A 20847-nucleotide genomic window follows, 5' to 3' on the forward strand; every position below is an offset into this window, starting at 1 on the left:
TACTTCAAAATTTTTTCTGTATCACTGATTTTGATTATGATATGTCTCCCTCTGATTTTCATTGTGTTTATGCAGCATGGAGTTTGCTGAGCTTCATGGGTCTGTGGGATTATACTTTTCTTCAAATTCAGAAAACTTTTCAGCCGCTATTTCTTCAAATAATCATGTCTTTCTTCCTGGGACACCAATCATATGAATGACAGCATATTTGATTTTGTCCCATAGGTCACAGAGGTTGTGTTCATTTTTATTTTCAGTCTTTTTCCTCTCTTTGCTGTATTTTGGATATTTTCTACTGCTATATTTTTCAAGTTGATTTATCCTTTTCCCCCTACATTGTCTAATCTTCTGTTAATCCATACAGTGAATATTTTATTTCAGATACTGTATTTTTCAGCTCTAATTGTTCATTTTCATTTCATTTTGTTTTGATTTCTTCCGCTTCTCTTCTCATTTGGTTCATATTTCCCTTTAAATACTTGAACATAGTAAAAATAGGTTTAAACCCCTGATCTGTTATTTCCTTCATCTCTGTCATTTCTCATCTGTGTCTACTGACTGATTTTTCTTCTGGTTATGAGTAACATTTTTCTGTTTGGGGACATGTTTAGTTTTTTCGTTTTGATTAAATGCAGGACATCGTGAATTTATATTGTTGAGAATCTAGATTTTGTGTCTTCCCTCAAAGAGTGCTGGCCTTTATTCTGGCAGGCAAGTTAAATTACTTGCAGATCAGCTTGATCTTTTGAGGCTTGTTTTTAAGTGTTCTTGTTGTGGGTGTGGAGGACTTTTTATTCGTAATAGTTTAACCCTACTACTAAGGCATGACCTTTCTGTGGGTATTTACTGGACGTCCCCTGTAATCAAGGAGGATTATTCCCCTCTGGCTGGTTGTATCTCAAACATCTCCAACCCCTCTCAGAAATATTTACTTCATATCTCTTTGGTCATTCTGGACTCTGCCTTGTGGCGTTTTACCCTGTGAAGGCACATTTTAGTGTTTATCAAAGAATCAAGAGGACATATATGCAGATTTATGGAGTTTTTTAAATCTAGGTAGCTTCCTCCTCTTTGGAACTCTGTCCCACAACTTCCAGCAGCCTCAGTTTCCCTTAACTTTGATCTTTATCCCTCATCTAAGCAAAATAGCTTTGCTTTGCATGTGATCCTCTTCCCTGCTCCCTGGTTCAGAACACGCCTCCATGCGGAAAACTAGGGCAATTGTTTCTCTTCTCTCATGGATCACAGTTCTGCACTGACTGTTGTCCATTGTGCAGAAACATACATTTTGTACTGTTTTCTAGCTGTTTATAGCAGGAGGGTTAATCCGGCCTGTTACTCCATCATGGCCAGAGGTAGAAGTCTTGGGGTTATTAAATGTTTAAGAAATTTACCCTGCGGAAGTCATGATGAATAGTAGTGTTCTTCCTATAATGGAAATACCATGGAAATCCTTCAACTAATTGTTTGGGAAAATGTCAGAATGAAAAAAATGACTTATTTTACCAAAACAATTTTTTAAAAAAGGTAAACCAAATACATAACCAGACACCAAATAATAACACTATTATGCATTCTATACTGGAAGTGACAAACACTGATCAGTTGGAAACGCTATTAGAAATTTTTAACTTTTTTGGTAAACTGAAAAAAATTAATCTGAGACTTCATTCAATAAAGTAATTCAAGATCTGGGCTATTCTAATCTGTGGTTGGAGATCATTCACAATTCGTCATATGTCAGCAGTGCTATTATAACAATTAGGAGAAAGGGCTGCACACTCTTTAAAACAAACTTTGCAGAATATGAGTCATGTACAGTCCATCACCTTAATTTTGTTAAAGAAAAGGCTGCCATCACAGTACCTGAAGGTGTTAACTACTTAGATATTTTGTAACAGTTAAGTGTTTTCCTTATGTGTTTGGACCTTTCAGGTTCAACTCCTATATGGAGTTATTTTTTAACACATATGCCATTTTAACACATAGGGATTTTTCCTTGAAGACTCTAAGCGTAATGAAATGGTCTGCCCATTACAAAAGGCCTTGCAACATAGGTTCAATGACAATTTTTGGACTCTAAAATATTTTTAATTTTATTGTGCTTTAGATGAAAGTTTACAACACAAATTAGCTTCTTATTCAAATATTCATACACAAATTGTTTTGTGACATTGGTTCCAACACCCGAAATGTGTCAGCACTCTCCCCGTTTCCACCCCAGGTTCCCTGTGTTTTTTCGTCCAGTTTTACCATCCCTTCCTACCTTCTTGTCTTTGCTTTTGGGCAGGTGTCGCCCATTTGGTCTCGTATACTTGACTAAACTAAGAAGGATGTTCTCCAAAATAAATTTTTAATAACTCAGAAAAGAAATCCAAACACAAATGAGATGTAAAAACTTTATTCAAATAGTTGATAAAACTTGAAAACAACATTTTCTGAAAAATATTTTGTTTTAGGTGAAAGTTTACACAGAAAATTGGTTCCCATTCAACAATTCATATACAAATTGTTCCGTGACATTGGTTACAGTTTCCATAATGTGTCAGCACTCTCACCAGCCCCACGTTGTCCAGTTTCCCTGCCCCTCCTTGCCTTCTTATTTTTGCTTTTGGGTAAATGTTGACCATTTGGTCCCATATACTTGATTGTTTAAAGGAGCACATTCCTCATGGGTTATTGTTTATTTTAGAAGCAAATCTATTATTTGGTTGAAAGGCGGCCTCCAGGAATGGCTTCAGTTCCAGGTTAAAAGGGTATCTTAGGGCAAAAGTCTCGAGGGTTCCTCTAGTCTCTATGAGTTCAGTTTCAGTCTGGTCTTTATGAATTTGAGTTTTGTTCTACATTTTTCTCCCATGCTAACTGAGACCTTCTATTATGTCCCTGGTCAGAACAGTTAGAAGTGGTAGCCGGATACCATCTAGCTCTTCTGGTCTCAGGCTAGAAGACGCTATGGTTCAAGTGGGCCATTAGTCCTGTGAACTAATTTCTTTCTTGAGTGTTTGGTTTCCTTCACTCCCCTTTGCTCCAGATGGAATCACAGCAGATGGGAAGAGACCAATAGTTGTATCTTAGATGGCCACTTGCAAGCTTTTAAGACCCCAGACACTACTTATCAAACAAATATAACATTTTAACTATAATTTGGAAAAATACTTTGGAACATCTGAAAAAACAAGTGATAAGAAAATAACAAATGTTGGAGAAGATATGCGGAGATCAGAACCTTATTCATTGCTGGTGGGATGTGAAATGGTACAACCATTGAGGAAAACAGTATGGCAATTACTCAGAAAACTAAAAATAGACCTACCATATGACTGAATAATTCCACATGAACAGATAACCTATGTTCACTGCAGCACTCTTCACAATAGCTAAAAGGTAGAAACAACCCAAACCAACCGAACTAAATCCGTTGCCATCAAGTCGATTCCAACTCATAGCGACCTCATAGGACAGAGTAGAACTGTCCCACAGGATATCCAAGGAGTCGCTGGTGGATTCGAACTGCTGACTTTTTGGTTAGCAGCTGTAGCTCTTAACCACTGCACGACCAGGGCTCCCTCTGTCTATCAACAGATGAACGGATGAACAAAATGTGGTACATATATACAATGGAATATTACTCAGCTTTAAAGAGAAATGAAGTCCTGATACATGCTACAACATGGATGAACCTCGAAGACGTTATACTGAGTGAAATAAGTCAATCACAAAATGACAATTATATGAACACACTTACACGAACTGACAAGAATAGATAAATACATAGAAACCAATGGTTATTAGTCATTACCAGGGGCAGGAGGGGGAAGGGAGAGAGGGAATCAATTTCTGGGATGTAATGAAATTTTGTTTATGGTGTTGGGAAAATTGGCATCAACTAAGGGTGATGGTTATACAACTTGATAAACGTAACTGGTATCACTAAGATGTATACCAGAAAAAGGTAAAATGGCAAACAGTGTTATATACAATGTTATAACAACAGCAGCCAAATAATAACAATAAACTTAAAAAAAAGAGGCAGCAGTTGTTGATACTACTTAGGTACAGCTAAACACTTCACGGGATGAGTTTTCTTGGTTCAAGGTTTAGGGTCATGGTTTCAAGGGTCTGTCCAGTCAATTGGCCTCATATTGTTTTTAGAAACTCTGTTCTACCTCCTTGTTCAGTGAGTAGTGCGCAGGGTCTTAAAAGCTTGTAGGCAGCCATCCAAGATACAGCGATTGGTCTCTATTTGCCTGGAACACCAGAGGAAGACAGAAACCCAGGAATCAGAGAAGGAAATGGACTGCTGGTCTAACTGCCTCCATGTACTACTACCACCATTACCATGAGACCAGAAGAACAGGATGATGCCCAGCTACTATTACTGTACGTTCTGATGAAGGACCCAATAGATGGATCCTGATCAAAAAAAAGGAAAAATGTCTCAAAGAATTTCAAATTCTTATAGAAACCAGACTCACTGGACCCACTGAGACTGGGGGAAACCCCAGATTTATTGTCCTGAGATAATCTTTGAGCTTTGAACTGAAATTATCCCATGAAGTCATCTTTAAACTAAACAGTTAAGCTTAACTAGTAAAGGATGTTTGCCTCGAGCAGTGGGCTCTTTTAAATAATTATCTACATGACAACAGTAACTGTAAAACACAGAGGAGTTTAGGGGACAGAGAGTCTAAGTTAATGGTGCTGAAGCAATATGGGTAGAGATAGGAAGAATGGTGGCACAGTGTGAAGAATACAACCAATGTCATTGCACTATACATGTAGAATATGTTGAATGGGTGTATGTTTTGTTATTGTTATGGATTGAATTGTGTCCCCACAAAATACATGTTGTACATCTTAACCTCTATGCCTGTGGTTATAATCCCATTTGGGAATGGGTTGTCTTTGTTATCTTAAGGAGGCAGGAGTAGAGTAGGGTGTATCTTGAGTCAATCTCTTTTGAGATATAAAAGATGTTAAACAAGCAAGCTAGGAAGCAGAAATGGGGGGTAAGATAGATGCCAAGACACATGGAGATCTCCATGGAATCAAGAAGCAGAAGCTGAAGAGACAAGGACCTTCCTCCATAGCTGACAAAGAGAGAAAGCCTTCCTCTAGAGCTAGTGCTCTGAATTCAGACTTCTAGCCTCCTAAATTGTAAGAAAATAAATTTCTATTTGTTAAAACCATCCACTTGTGGTATTTCTGTTACACCAGAACAAGGTAAGTAACACAGTTACGGATACCATTTTTACAGAACAAAAAACAGTGATAGACTACTTACTCCTGATGTGAATGGATGTAATAGGTACCTTCTTTTGTAATCTTTAAATTTATTTTGTTAAAGCACTGATATAAAATTCAGATTAAAAAATTAATGGAATATAAAAACAAAGTGATACATGAATGAGGAAATCAAGAGAAGTTATTCTCATGTTGAGAAATGTATAGTAACAGTTTTCTTCAGATCATGACACAAGCAGTTAATTCATTAAAGGGAAGAGATAAATTGCAAATAAAAGTAATAAATAGGTTCTTGGATTGTTTGATAATTTAATTCACGAAGAGAAGTGAATTATATAAACACATTAAAATTTTTTAAATTTCTTTCTGATTTGACCTCAGTTGACATCAATGAAGATAACATAAAACTAATAACACATGACTACAATAAGTATATTGATGACTAATGAGTACCTTAAATTCAAAGAATACATAAGATTAGCAGCTGTGTGAGAAAACTTGAAATGCTCCTATTGAAAAAGAATTTGATTTCTGAAATTTGACAATACTGAAAATTTATATATTACCAATAATGAGCTGTAGAGGTGAAAAAAATTTTCTGAACAAATACTGATCAACTACGTTAGAGGAAATACTACACATTATCTATTACCTTTCTAGAACTCATACTCATAGTGACCCTACAGGACAGAGTAGAACTGCCCCATAGGGTTTCCAAGGAGCAGTTGGTGGATTCGAACTGCCTATCTTTCGGTTAGCTGCCGTAGCTCTTAACCACTACGCCACCAGGGCTCCAGTAATATTTTCTACAGACAATATCACAAAAATGTTCTCATATGAAGTTTGTTGAAACATCTCAATTGGTATTTGTCAATTCCTGAAGCCTAGTTTTTTGCCAATGCCTTCAGTGTAGCTTGGACTTCTTCCTTCAATACCACAGGTTCTTTATCATCTGCTACCTTCTGAAATGGTTGAACGTCAACCAATTCTTTTTGGTACAATGACTCTATGTATTCCTTTCATCTTCTTTTGATGCTTCATGCATCATTCAATATTTTCCCCATAGAATCATTCAGTATTGCAACTCAAGGCTTGAATTTTTTCTTCAGTTCTTTCAGCTTGAGAAATGCCTAGTGTATTCTTCCCTTTTCATTTGCTAACTCCAAGTCTTTGCACATCTCATTATAATACTTTCGTCTTCTCAAGCCACCCTTTGAAATCATCTGTTCAGCTCTTTTACTTCATCATTTCCTCCATTCGCTTTAGCTACTCTACATTCAAGAACAACTTTCAGAGTGTCTTCTGACATCCATTTTGGTCTTTTCTTTCTTTCCTGTCTTTTTAATGACCTTTTGCTTTCTTCATGCATGATGTCCTTGATGTCATCTCCCAACTCATCTGGTCTTCAGTCATTAATGTTCAATGCATCAAATGTATTCTTGAGATGGTCTCTAAATACAGGTGGGATATACTCAAGATCCTATTTTGGCTCTCATGGACTTGTTTTAATTTTCTTCAGCTTTAACTTGCATATGAGCAATGCGTGGTCTGTTCCACAGTTGGCCCCTGGCCTTGTTCTGACTGGTGATATTGAGCTTCTCCATCATGTCTTTTCACAGAAGTAGTCAATTTGATTCCTGTGTATTCCGTCTGGTGAGGTCCACGTGTATCGTTGCCATTTATGTTGTTGAAAAAAGGCATTTACAATGAAGAAGTCATTGGTCTCGCAAAATTCTATCATGCAATCTCTGGCATCATTTCTATCACCAAAGCTGTATTTTACAACTACCAAACCTTCTTCTTTGTTTCCAACTTTCACATTCCAGTCACCAGCAATTATCAATGCATCTTGATTGAATGATCAATTTCAGACTGCAGAAGTTGATAAAAATCTTCAATAGCTTCATCTCTGGCATTAGTGGTTGGTATGTAAATCTGGATAATAGTCATATTAACTAGACCTCCTTGTAAGCATATGGATATTATCCTATCACTGATAAGGTTGTACTTCAGAACAGATCTTGAAATGTTCTTTTTGACAATGAATACTCATCTGTCAATTTGTTGTACTGTGGTGGCTTGCGTGTTGCTGCGATGCTGGAAGCTATGCCACTGATATTTCAAATACCAGCAGGGTCACCCATGGTGGACAGGTTTCAGCAGAGCTTCCAGACTAAGGAAGACTAGGAAGAAGAACCTGGCAGTCTACTTCTGAAAAGAATTAGCCAGTGAAAACCTTATGAGCAGCAGCGGAACATTGACATAGTAGCAGAAGATGAGCCCCTCAGGTTGAAAGGCACTCAAAACACAACTGGGGAAGAGCTGCCTCCTCAAGGCAGGGTCAACCTTAATGACGTGGATGGAGTCAAGCTTTGGAGACCTTCATTTGCTAATGTGGCATGACTCAAAATGAGAAGAAACAGCTGCAAACATCCATTAATTATTGGAATGTGGAATGTATGAAGTATGAACCTTGGAAAATTGGAAATCGTCAGGAATGAAATGGAACGCATAAAGATCGACATCCTAGGCATTAATGAGCTGAAATGGACTGGAATTGGCCATTCTGAATCAGACAATCATATGGTCTACTACGCCTGGAATGACAAATTGAAGAGGAATGGCGTTGCATAAATCGTCATCCTGTTGTACTGAGTCAGAATAGGCTTGACAGGTTCACTTTGCCAGGGATATTTATATTCTCATACACTTCAGCAGAGTAACCACTGAAATGTCTGGAGCTCTGTGTTTCACAGAATTTCCACCCTCCTAAGATTACTTAATAATGTGGTTGGGTGAGCATATTTCAGGGATTTTGTTTTTGTTCAATGTGTACAACCTCCAACATCTACCAAGCAGGATCTTAAAAATTCACCACAGATTATTAAGGTAAGGGTGTCAGGATATCACTAACTCGTTTTTTTGTTTTTTTTAACCACTGTGTCATCAGTGGAATAGCAAAATTACACCAGGCTTGGGATTAATAGCTGACATTGCTCTAAATTTAATAGCTGAGCAAAATGAGAATGTTAATACCCACCTCACAAGTTGTAGAGAAAATTAAATATGATTAAGCGTAGTGTTCGCTGACCTGGGTGTAAATATGGTAGAGCTCAGACTTTATCCACCTGCTGATCTTAAATATCCGGCAGCCACATTTCTCCTTTCCCTTTCTCTCAACTGGCTACTGTTTGATAACTCCCATGTTTTCATCTGATCTTCCCTCCACTTTAGTCTTTCCATCAAATGCTCAGAAATAGGTCCTACCAGAACCCAAGCAGAGCTTCAGCCTGAAGCAAGCCTGAGTCTCCCTCTCATCCCACTCGTTCCCCGCTTTTCTGTCACTTTCCGGATTTCCCTTGCCGTTGCTCCCGCCCTCCCTCCGCTCCCTTTCCGCCCGCAGCCACGCCCCGCCCGGCCTAATCCGCCACCGCCCGTCACGTGACCGCACGGCGTGCTCCGCCCCCTGTCCCGGATCATGTGATCGCGCCTAAGGCGAAAACGCCTGACACCTTACCCTCCCCCCAAACCCCGGCCTTCACTGCACAGGCTTCTCTTCTTGCTGCTTATCAACTTCTCGCCCTCCCGCCACCTGCGCGTCCCTCCACCGGTCCCGGAGTCCCCTGGCGCTCTGTCCGCCATGCGGCGCCTGCTTCTGGCCCCAGGTGGGCCCTGGCGGGGCAGTTTCCGTCGCTTACCTGCCTGCAGTGGCTGCAACCCAGCGCTGCTGCTGCTGCTGCTGCTGTTCCAGGGCAGCTGCCTGGGGGTCTCCGGGGCGGCAGCGAGCTCTCGGAGACCCAATGTGGTGCTCCTTCTCACAGACGACCAGGACGAAGTGCTCGGCGGCATGGTAACTCGTCTATTTCTGCCCCGCCCCTTTCATATTCAGGACTGACTCTCTGGTTTCTTGCTCTTTGCCAGTCTTCACCCGCACTGCCCGAACTGACTGCCTTGACCCTAGTTTGGTTTTGCAATGCCAGGCCCTTTACGCAGGCTTGAGGGGCCGCCGGACTTTATTTCCTGTTCATTTTTCCGCGTTTCTTCTGGGTGTTCATGTATTCTCTCTCTCTCTGTCTCACACACACCCACACCCCCACACCCCCACCCCCACCCCACACACACCACACAGGGTTCCTAGTCTGGTCCCTGCTGCTGCTAGGGGAGTGTGTTCTCGAATCTCAAGATAAACGTGGACGCATTGGGGATGGGTTGAATCAAGGAGGAGCAGATGTCGGCTAAGAGCACACAAGCCTTGATGGTTTTTCTTTTGGATCAGACAACTAATCCAGCCCCCATTTACGAGGGACTTAGGCCACCTCTGCATTTGTGGCTATCACGTCTGTCCCTGATGTTTATAAAGTATACTAATCTGTAGCCCAAGCCCGTTGCTGTCGAGTCCATTCTGACTCAGAGCGACCCTCTAGGGCAGGGTAGAGCTACCACATATAGTTTCCAAGGAGCGGCTGGTGGATTTGAACTGCCGACCCTATGGTTAACAGCCAAGCTCTTAACCACTACGCCAAACTCTTCACTGTGTGCTTTTCTCACAAGAACCAAGAAAATTCAATTAGCCTCATTAAACACCTGGCTGATGGCATTGCCTACTGTCAGTGTTCCATTTTGTATCAGATGAATATTGTCATGAGACTTCATTCTTTACCAGAGTTAATTTTGCTTTTGCTATCTTAGAGTTCTGGAATTTATGGCCTCCGTGAACATTCATCTAATCCGTACTCACAGAGGCTCAGAAGGTGGCTTACCCAAGGTCACATAAGTAGTTGAGGCAGAGTCCCGTCAGAACCTTTCCTGGTCCTTTCTCTGGTCCTGGATCCTGCCAAGTGCTTTATTGCTTGCGTTGTTTAGTTCTCTTTTTGCTTTCAGCTGAATGCTGAGATATGAACGCACTTTAGACAAGAGGTTCTGAGCTTTTCCTGTGTGGTAACACCCTAGCTCAGTGTCCTTCAGACTGCTGGTTTCAACCCATGAGTGAATTGTGAAATCAGACTAGTGAGTAGCTACAGCATTTTTGCTTTCCTGTGGAATAGAGTAGGGAAATGTCCGTGTGTTACATGTAGTAAAGGTAAGCATACCCATATGTGTATATGTCTGGATTGGTAAGTAAATTGTATTTCTTACCCTGGGCTGTGTTCTAGAGCGTGGGAGTCTTTTCTAGCTAGCTGATGATTAAGATATTTGCATTTTGAGTCTACACTTCTTCCAGCCACACATGCCTCATTGTCATTTAGTTTCAGTTCCCTTCTTCAGTGAGACTTGAATCTCATTTAGTGAGGGAGTGTCACATCTTTTCCTAATTGTTTAATAATCTGATTGTACCAACCCTCTCATTTTTTGTGGATTTTACTTTGGTTTTGCTGCTATTCGAACTGCTGTGCTTCACTCTTTCTCACAACATGCCTTTTTTTTCTTTTGTGTCCTTGAAGAGTCCGGAAAAAGCTAGCTATTTGTCACAAACTGATAATTCATTGACTAAAGCATTTAAGTAAAAGGTCAAACTTGCATGTCTTTGTTGTAAACAAAGTTCATTACTTAAATATAAGAATTTTGTTTTTTCAGTTCTCATAGAAAACAACCTATCGTCTGTGTATATTTAAGGTTTCTTCTTTTAGCATGTTAATCTTATTTGGTTCTTTAAACCAGTGGCAGATTCTTTCTTGTAGGTGTTTGTCCTAGAGAGAGGAACCAAAATTGAGTGGAGGAAATAAGTCAAACTTAATGCTCCTAATTGTCTTGAGAATTCTGGGTTCTCTTGTAACCATTTTCAGAATATTCTATTACTAATTGTCAAACGGGGTCGCTGGGTAGTGCAAATGGTTAATGCGCTTGACTGCTAACGAAAAGGTTGGAAGTTTGAGTCTAACGAGAGCCTCCTCAGAAGAAAGGCCTGGTGATGTACTTCTGAAGAATCAGCCATTGAAAGCCCTGTGGAATGCAGTCCTACTGTCAAACACATAGGGTCATCATGATACAGAATCCATTCAAAGGCAACTGGTTTTTTAAATTGTCAAACAGGATTTGATGGAGAAGATCTAAGATAACAATAGCATTTGAAAACCTCCTAGGAGCGAGCCAGGTTGTGAGGTATTTTACACCTGTGCTTCAGTCATCATAAGAGCCCTTTGGTGGAGATATTGTCAGTCTTTTGCCATCAGCTTGATTTTGACTCATGGCAACCCTGTGTGTTACAGAGTAGACCTGAACTCCATAGGGTTTTTTTGCTGTAATCTTTATGGAAGCAGATTGCCAGGCCTTTCTTCTGTGGCACTGCTAGGTGGGGTTGAACCACCAACATTTCAGTTTGTAGTAGAATGCAAACTGTTTACATCACTCAAAACTCAGAGGGGGTGTGGTGCAATGAATTGCTTTTATATGGCCTTTCTCATCATGGTCTTGTAACTCCCACCAAATGATTGGGTGGGACTATGCAAATAAGGTGCCTGGTGCTCTAGTGGGAATGGGACCATGCAAATAAGGTGTATGGAACCTTAATGAGGGGATTGGTCAGTTTTGCCATCCTGCTAGGCTTAAAATGAACCATCCCAGAGGCAGAAAGGGAGACCTCAAGACCACCAAGAAGGAAGTGCCAGGAGTGGAACCTCTCCTTTGGACCTGAGATCCCTGTGCTCAGAACTCCTAGACTGAGGAGACAGAGAAAGAGCTGTAACACTGGAGATGGCAAGAAGCAGCAGCAGTAGAGGCAGCAGAACCAGGAGATGGCATGGTGGACTTCCTGGCCCATGGAGCAGGATAGCTGGGTGCCTTCAGGCAGGAGGCTTGCTGGCAGAGTGGGTGCTTCCGGGCACTTATTGGCAGAGCTAAACAGTTTTGTACCACTTGCCAGAGCAGGGCAGAGGCTGAGGGGCCCCGAGAGGCCAAGGGCCAGGGAGAGGTGTGCCTGCGGGCAAGGCTGAAAAGAATCTGTCCTGATTGAAGAACTATATCCTGAGTCGTTTCTTATCCTGAATTGTAACCTGTTACTTCCCTAATGAACCTCATTAATCGTGCGTATGGTCTGTGAGTTCTCTGTGGCCACTGCAAAGAATTATCAAATGCAGTAGAGAGTGCCATGGGAGGAACAGCTGGTGTTAGAATTGGTGAAAAGGTTGGAGAGAGGCAGTATGTGTGACCTCCGGCTCATAGGAATCAGCCATGGGCCGTTGATCTTGATTCTCTCTCCCCCTCATGAAGTTAGAGGCGGTCAGATGCCCCCACTCCGCCATTTTTATAGAAGTTCAAGTAACTTGGCCAAAGTTCATATAGCTTATAAGTGGCAAAGCCAGGTGTCTTATCCCAGAACCCCAAGCTATTTCTCCTGTTCTAGAATACTGTGATAATACTGACTTATTAGATGTCATACATGCCCACTCCAGCATAATCACTTCCATAGATCAGAGATTCTTCAGGTGAGATTCAGGGACCCCAATGGGGGTCTTTAATTTACATGTAGAACTTTGTGTAAGTATCATCCTTTTTGTGGAGAGAGGGAGGTCTTTGGCCTAAAAAAGATTAAGAATTGCTGCCATAGTTGGCTAGTGACTAACTCAACTATGAGTCGTGTATTACTAGTAGTAGTATAGAAACCAAAACCAAACCCACTGCTGTCAAGTGAATTCCGAGTAAAACTACCCATAGGGTTTCCAAGGCTGTAAATCTTTACAGAAACGGATTACTACATCTTTCTCCTGAAGAGTGGCTGGTGGTTTCAAACCTCCGACCTTTTGGTTGGCAGCAGAGCGCATAACCACTGCGCCACCAGGGCTCCTTAGTAGTATACAGATAATGTTTATTAATATAAACTTTCTTACTTAGATTAAAATCCCCTGTGCAAGCCGGCATCGTCTGCCCCCTGCCTGCATCTCCGAGCTTGTCTTGCCTCACTGTCCTGCTTACTTACTGTGCCGCTTCTGCCACACTGACCCTTCTGTTCCTCACATGTGCCTTGCTCCTCCCTCTGGCAGCCTTTGTGCTTGCTGTTCACCAAGATGGAAACATCTTCTCCTAGATCTTTGCATGACAGTCTCTTCATCATGTGGGTCTTAGCCCAGAGGTTACCTCCTGAGAGAGGTCTTCCCAGATCACCCATCTGTAATAGTAGCCTCCCCTCCCCCTTGTGCCACCTATAGTCTCATATGTGTTATTTTCTTCATAGCGCTATCACTCCCTGAAATGATTCTTTTTGCTTATCTGTCAGTTGTTTTAAGTGCCCATGAGTACAAGGTTAATGAGGACAGCAACCTTCTGTATTTTGTCTACCATTGCCTAGATCAATACCTGACCTACATTAAGTATTTAATAAATGCATTATAACCACACAGTATAGTCAGATATTCTTCAGTAGCTTTGCATATTTACCTATTCGATCATTAACCGTTGTACTTGTATAAACTTCCACTGTCTTTTTTTCTCCACTTACACTTCCCACTTTGATCTTCCTGTCCCAGGGTGGTGCAGACAGTTAACATGCTTGGCTGCTAACTGAAAGATTGGATATTTAGGTCACCCAGAGGCACCTCAGAAGAAAGTCTTGGCAATCTACTTCCAGAAAAAGCAACCATTGAAAACCCTATGGAGCACAGTTCTACTCTGATACATATGGGGTCACCATTAGCTGGAATCAGCTCAACAGCACCTGTTTTTTTGAATGTCCTGATTTTTTGAATGTCCCCATCAAACTAGTGTTTCATTGAGCCCAGTGTTCTTTTCTTGTAGGTTGTTATTAGTTGCCATTGAGTTCATTCCAACTCATGGAGACCCCATTTATGCAGAGTAGAACTGCCCCGTAGGGTTTTCAAGGCTGTTACCTTTCAGAAACAGATCACCTAACCTGTCTTCCAAGACACCCCTGGGTGGGTTTGAACTGTCAACCTTTCAGCTAGTAGTCGAGCGCTTAACCTTTTGCACCACCCAGGACTCCCTTTTCCTGTGAGTAGCACCCAGGAATTTTTTGTGGGAGAGCATGGCTGATGGCCTTGCTTTTGAGGGTTAGCAAAGACCTTACACATCTCTCGAATCTCTTGGGAACATGATGTGGATTACCCGTGGAATTATCAAAGCTCCTCTTGAATAAATTAGAAGTCTCATCCTTTTGAGCTTATGGGTTCCTTAGGTTTTCCACTATCTGTATAAAACAGTGGGGAAAAATCATTTATACAGTGTTGAAAATGAGGTTCTTTTTAACTAAGTTGTATGGATCAATCTTTAAGGAATCACTATACAGCAAGATATACTTAAAACTCGGATGGTCTCAGATTTCAAAGGTACTTCAGAATCATCATGAATTGACTCATCTAATACAACAAAAATGAGCCTCTTCGGTGGTATTCTTCCTGTTTGTAATCTGGATAAAGATTATTAGAGTTCCTTTTGCTCATTTAAATGACCATCTTCAAACTTTTATCCTCAGTCTAGGCTTTCAAGTAATTGTTCTCTGTACTTGTCAGGATATTAGATTTTGAATGAAAGATGGAAAGCAAAGATAAAAACAAAGTGATTTCTGACTAGTCTTTTGCTTGGCCAGGTTCTGTGTACACAGTTTTCCACCTGGTTCAAGTCCTTACTCTGCGGTGGTGACTGGTGTAGTGCAGAAGGCAGTGAGCTATCGAGAAGTGTGCACCTGAGCTCCATCATTGTGGGTCTAATTTTTGAGTCAGGCTCTGAGCCTCAGGGCCTTGTCTGGCTTTCAGAATCCAAGCTTTGTTGTACTTCTGTTTTAAAGAGTGGAAGATTCCTTTCCATATCATTTGCCAAACCCTGCTTCTAAAAAAAATAATGGAGACAATATGTTCTATCTACCACATAAAGTGGCTGGTGACAAGTAAGAAAAAGGCACCACATGTTTGTTACACTGAAATTGGCGTTGCCGGAATAATGCTATCACTTGTGGACTCTCCTTCTTGCAAGCATTCTGTCCCCCCTGAACTTTTATACGGGATCCAGTTGAGGCACCAAGCCTGTTAGGTTCATCTCCAGAATCACACAGGACTCTCTTGGCCACTGCTTAGTGTCAGACGGAGCTGTTCATTTGGGAATTAGGTTGCAAGAAACAAATTCTGGTTTGTATGTCTTAATTTATTGAAAGAAATTGTTTATCTGATAATTACAGACACCCCTGAAGAAAACCAAGGCCCTCATTGGAGAGATGGGGATGACTTTCTCCAGTGCAGTAAGTTTTAAAGCTAATTTAACTTTTTTAAACTTTAATTGTGGTTATGGTCTAAGAAGAAACATTGTCTTCTGGGTGGTTCCTAATGTAATCTACATGTTATTTTGTTTTTTTCCCCCCGGTTAAATACCTGATCTGAAAGTAAGACTTTACTTAATGTGATGTAAATTACTTTTAATTGAAATATTTCTTCTTACTAATTGAAGATTAATTGCAAGTATTTTCTAAGCCAATCTGTTCTACAACTCAGAACTAGAAAAATTTATTTAAAGCCTCACTGTTTAAGATATGAAAGTAGATTTAAGAATTAAGTAACATTTACGCTTAGTAAATGGTTCCATAGTAAAAACTTGCAGGTTGCTTTACAAAGCCTTGTTAACTCTGATAGCACAGCCTGACAGAGTACCACCAAAAAAAGAGAAAAGAAGAAAAATGCACACACACACATACACACTAGTTTTGTGTATAAACATAGATGCAAAGATCCAAAGTAAAATATTAGCAAATCAAATTCAGGAACCATGCAGCTGGTATTTTAGGAATGAAAGATAGCTTCATATTAGAAAACCCACTGAATAGCACTAAAGTGTTGTGCTTGAGAAAACAGACTCTGGAGCCAGACTGCCTAGTTTCAAATACTTTCTCTTCTTCTTTTCCAGCTGTGTGACCTTGGGCAAGTTATTTAACCTCTCAGGCCCATTTGGTTTCCCCATTTGTAAATGGAGGTAATAGTACCTACTTCAGGCTTTTTGTGAGGTTAAGTGAGTTGATACATGTAAAGCACACTTATATCAGTGGCTGACTTACAGTCATATAGTAATGTTGATAATTGTCTACCAATATGACATCAATAACTGAAAAAAGGAAAAGCAGTTGATCATCTTAATAGATGCTTGAAAGCCCTCTGAAAATTTGGTATCTTTTCCTGGTAACTTATTAAACTGGTAGAAGACTGTATCCTTACTATGAAGAATATTTCAAACGAAATGACACATCTCATACTTAAAATGAAAAACCAGGGGTGTGGCTGTTAGGGACAAGAGAAGGGCCTAACACCTCTCATTAATGTCGTCCTGGAAAGTCTAGTCATTGCCATAAGGCTCATGGAAACAAGTAAACCTATTGGAAAAAAGACAAAATTTTTATTTCCACTTGTTTGGATTTTCTGCCTAAAAAACACAGGAGAATTTTTGGAAAACTTTTTAAGTTAATAGAATTCAGTTTTGTAAAAATGAAAAAATAAAAATTAATAACTTTCTTCCATGTAACCAGTTAGAGAAATAAAAGGGCAGGCGAGAAGATTCCATTTATAATAGCAGCAAAATTTCAATTCTAAGAATAGCCGATGGTGGCAAAAAATGGTTAGTAACTATGTAAATAAAGTTACAGAAGTTACCGAGTGACATAATGGAAGTACTTAAGTAGATATGCACATCATTTTCTGTGGGAAGACACAACATTATAGAATGTTTATTTTTATCAGAATCTCAACAAGATTTTCCTAGACACACTTCAGTGATACCAAAAGTTAACCTGGAATGATAAGTAGGTAAGAACAATCAAGGTAATTTTTTAAAAGGAAGAAATTGCCCTACCAGATACTTAAATGCAATGTGAAAATACAAAAAACAGTGTACTGCTGGCCATAAAATAGAACAGAAACAGAAAGGGAAATAAGAGAGCTGCCAATGTAAAGATTACAGAAAGTGAAACATCTAACAAAATTAAAGGCGAAAGTAAAAAATGGGAAGTATTTATAACATAACTGAGTCCTTCGTTAACTCAAATCTTATGTAACAAGAAGCCAACAGCCCAGGAGGAAAAACGGGCAAGGCATATGAATAGACAATTCACATAAGCACAGTTGGTCAGTACACATGTATGGAGATCGTTCATCCTCAGCAATATTTAAAAATACAAAATCCCATTTGAAAGGGAAAAAAAGTCCTGATTATTTAAAGGAGATAGCATCTAGTTTTGCAAAGGTATGCCAGAAGGGCATTCATTTTTTTGCTGGTGAGAGTGTAAGCTAGTATTAACTTTTCTGGAAAGTGGCTTGGTGATGTGTATTAAGACCTGTGCAAATATTATTTAGTAGAATGGGGAAAGTCATTGATAACAGTAGGTAATAGAAACATAGAGTAGGAAAAAAAGAATCTATGTCCAGGGTATTAAGTAATACAGGAGATGTATAAAGCTACATCGGCCTGAAATGAACCTCTGTTTTTCAGTTACATCAAATTCAAGTAGTTTTCTTTACCTTTGGTTAAGACCCAGCTCCCGCCATTCTGTGCCGCTTGCTATAAATATTATTTCTCCAGGGGGATGAGATTAGAATTACTGTTATGTTTTCCTGCGGATGGAAACCAGTTGAAAAAGAAATCTGTTCCCTCCGCTTGTTTTATCAGCTTTATTATGTCCGTTACATGACATAAAGCAGCTCTGAAGTGTGTGTCATGTAACGAAAATCTCTAGTCCGTGGAAAAATTAAAATTCCAAGTTTTATAGTGTTGAGCAGCTTTCTTTATTCTCTTCAGAAATGATGAGAAATCCATCTTCCTTGTGTAACTGTCTTTTTTCTTATGTTCCCTTTGTAGTATGTGCCGACTGCTCTTTGCTGCCCCAGCCGAGCCAGTATCCTGACGGGGAAGTACCCACATAATCATCACGTTGTTAACAACACCTTAGAGGGAAACTGCAGTAGTAACTCTTGGCAGAAGATCCAAGAACCAAATACTTTCCCAGCAATCCTCAGTTCAGTGTGTGGTTATCAAACCTTTTTTGCAGGGAAATACCTAAATGAGGTATGTTGAGTGGTCTAATTATTTCTCTCTCCTCTTTTTTTTTTTTTTTAAATAATAGCTTATTAAATGTAAATTAATATAATTCACATTAATCATTTCTTAATTAGTATCAAGTCAAATTATGTTAAAGGATTTTTGGTGTATTTTTTTTTCCTAATATATTAAACAAAAACGCACTTACGGGATTTGGGTAGTGTACTCTTCCTTTAAATAGTCACCAGAGCATTTGTTTAAAAGTTGTCTTAAGACCACTGCTTTCTGATACATCTTCCCTTTTTTCCTCAGAAATTCTGCTTGTCATGTGTCTTTCATCTTTTGTTTCCATTTTCTCTTTATCAGAGTGAATTTTTTTTTTTTTTTTTTACTCTTAGAATCTTTCTTCAGATTTCTGGAATCTTTTCTGAATTATAACAACTTAGTGCTTTACTCGTTTTCTCACCTGCAAAATGAGGGCAGGATGTGGAGAGATCACTGATGAAAGGACAAGCACCCTGAGCCTGGAGCACTCAGGCCATTAAGCAAATGCTTCCGAAGTCTGGATGAAGGGATACCCATTGTGACCTGTCAAGGGTCTCACTCGAGAAAATAATTACAGCCTCAGATTTCATGGCCCCAAGTTCACCACATTGGCCTTAGCTTTTAGTCAAAAGTCCAAGTTTAAAGAAATAGTGTGTGTGGGAGTATTTGGGGTTAACACTTACAGTAAAACTGGGGATGCAAGACAAAGAGAAGATGTACATTTTCTGATCCACTTTGTAGTTGCTAGACATTTTTAATGTCTGATCTGAATTTTCTGTTAATTCTCTCCTTTCCCCCGATAATTGGGGGATTCTGCAACTTTATGGGTTTAAAGGAAGATGAGTCAAGTTTGAAAAGAACTGGGGGAAGTAAGAACAGGTATGGATACTTGGTTACTGGATTGAGGCAGTGGGTCATGAGAACTTATACTACCTTGCATATTAAAGGTCACCTAACGTATAAAATCAGAGAAATTCTTTAAAGTACAAAAATTCAGTTCTCAGGCATTAAATTCTGCTTGGAGGGCAGTGTTAAATCTTATTGAGATGAAGGGTCGTTCTGTGGTCTCTTCACTTATTCAACTCATCAGCTAAATTGAACTCCAAAAGTAGATTCCGTCAGCAGGATAACTGAAGTAATAGACTTGACAGCTCATCGTCTGATTATTTTGACTGTTATTAGCCACAAGGTCAGTTAAATCAAGGAGTATTAAATCTATGCCATCAGTAGCTCAGTACTCACCTGGTGAATGGTTGAGTTGATGGTTCCTGTGGGATAGGCCATATGAACTTTTTCTGTAAGGGTCCACATAATAAATATTTCAGGTTTTGCAGGCCATACATCCCTGTCGCAACTACTCAACTCTGCCGTTGTAGCATGAAAACAGCCATAGATATTATGTAAATGAATGAGTGTGGCTGTGTTCCAATAAAACTTTTTTTATGGTCACTAAAATTGGAGTTTCATATAACTTTCACATGTCATGAAATATTTTTCTTTTGATTGGTTTTTACATTTTTAAATGGTTAAAAAAAAAATCCTTAGCTTGAGGCCATATAGAACAGGCCATGGACCCACCAGTTGTAGCTTGCCAACTCCTGCTTTAGAAGTTCCTAGAATTATGGTGTCCTTTACTTTTTGACTAGTTTACGTATTTAGGAAAATTGAGCACCTACTGTGTTTCAAGCACTGATCTAAAAATATGCTAAAAATTACCTGTTATTTATTTATTTATTTTCCCCCTGGTCAGGTCATGTTTAGGAACTTCTAATGTCCAGCTTGTCTTCCTTTTCAGTATGGAGCCCCTGGCGCAGGTGGACTAGAACACGTTCCTCTCGGCTGGAGTTACTGGTATGCCTTGGTGAGTAATTATTGAAGTCAGTAACCACTATATGTAGGCCTACAGGTGAGCATGTGTTCACCATATAATTTAACTCTAATATTGACATATTTAGTTTGATATTTACCATTGCTGTTTTATCTTCTTAAAAGAAAGTCTGTTGATTTGTGAGTCACTCCTTTCTGGGATGTATCACGGTTTGTTGATCTACCTGATCTACTTCTGGCTTTTAAATTAGAAAGTATGGAAACTCTACTAGTAGTTAATAAAACCCTGGTTAAAAAATCCAGTGCGGTATTGACTTGGGTAATTGCCTTTTTTTTTTATATCTTATCACTGTTTAACCAGTGTTCAGTTGAGGCTAGCCTGGATTCAGACTTTTTATTTTGTGTGCTGAGATAGTAATAAATTTTACTTTCCTATTTTTATTTTTTAACTAGGAGAAGAATTCTAAATACTACAATTATACCCTCTCTATCAATGGGAAGGCACGGAAGCATGGTGAAAACTACAGTGTGGACTACCTGACAGATGTTTTGGTGAGTTACTGAAGCTCTGCCTGGCAGGGTTTGCTCACGTTTGACTAAAGACTGTGTAGAAAACCTTTAGTCTTACTTGGTCACATGGGTAACGTAAATGCATAAATAGCTTGGTCTAACTGTCAAAGAATATTTCCAACTGATTAAAAACACATGAAGATGTTTTTCTTTGTCTATAAGCCAGGCTTAGATCTAATGTTCATGAAATTCCAGCAACAAATC

The 20847-nt window shown here is 39.6% G+C and overlaps 1 protein-coding gene across 1 annotated transcript in view; it reads left to right on the plus strand.

Moving 5' to 3' along the window:
* Nucleotides 1-8777: 8777 nt before the first annotated feature.
* The window catches only part of GNS (glucosamine (N-acetyl)-6-sulfatase), a 44882-nt gene continuing 32812 nt past the window's right edge, over nt 8778-20847 (plus strand). Inside the window, exons 1-5 of the mRNA XM_004381567.2 lie at nt 8778-9094; nt 15365-15424; nt 18022-18228; nt 20042-20107; nt 20527-20625. Coding sequence (XP_004381624.1) covers nt 8885-9094; nt 15365-15424; nt 18022-18228; nt 20042-20107; nt 20527-20625 — 642 coding nt within the window. The 5' untranslated portion in view covers nt 8778-8884. The remainder of the gene's footprint in view (nt 9095-15364; nt 15425-18021; nt 18229-20041; nt 20108-20526; nt 20626-20847) is intronic.

This window comes from Trichechus manatus, unplaced genomic scaffold (assembly GCF_000243295.1).
Source record: "Trichechus manatus latirostris isolate Lorelei unplaced genomic scaffold, TriManLat1.0 scaffold00086, whole genome shotgun sequence".
NCBI classification, from domain to species: domain Eukaryota; kingdom Metazoa; phylum Chordata; class Mammalia; order Sirenia; family Trichechidae; genus Trichechus; species Trichechus manatus.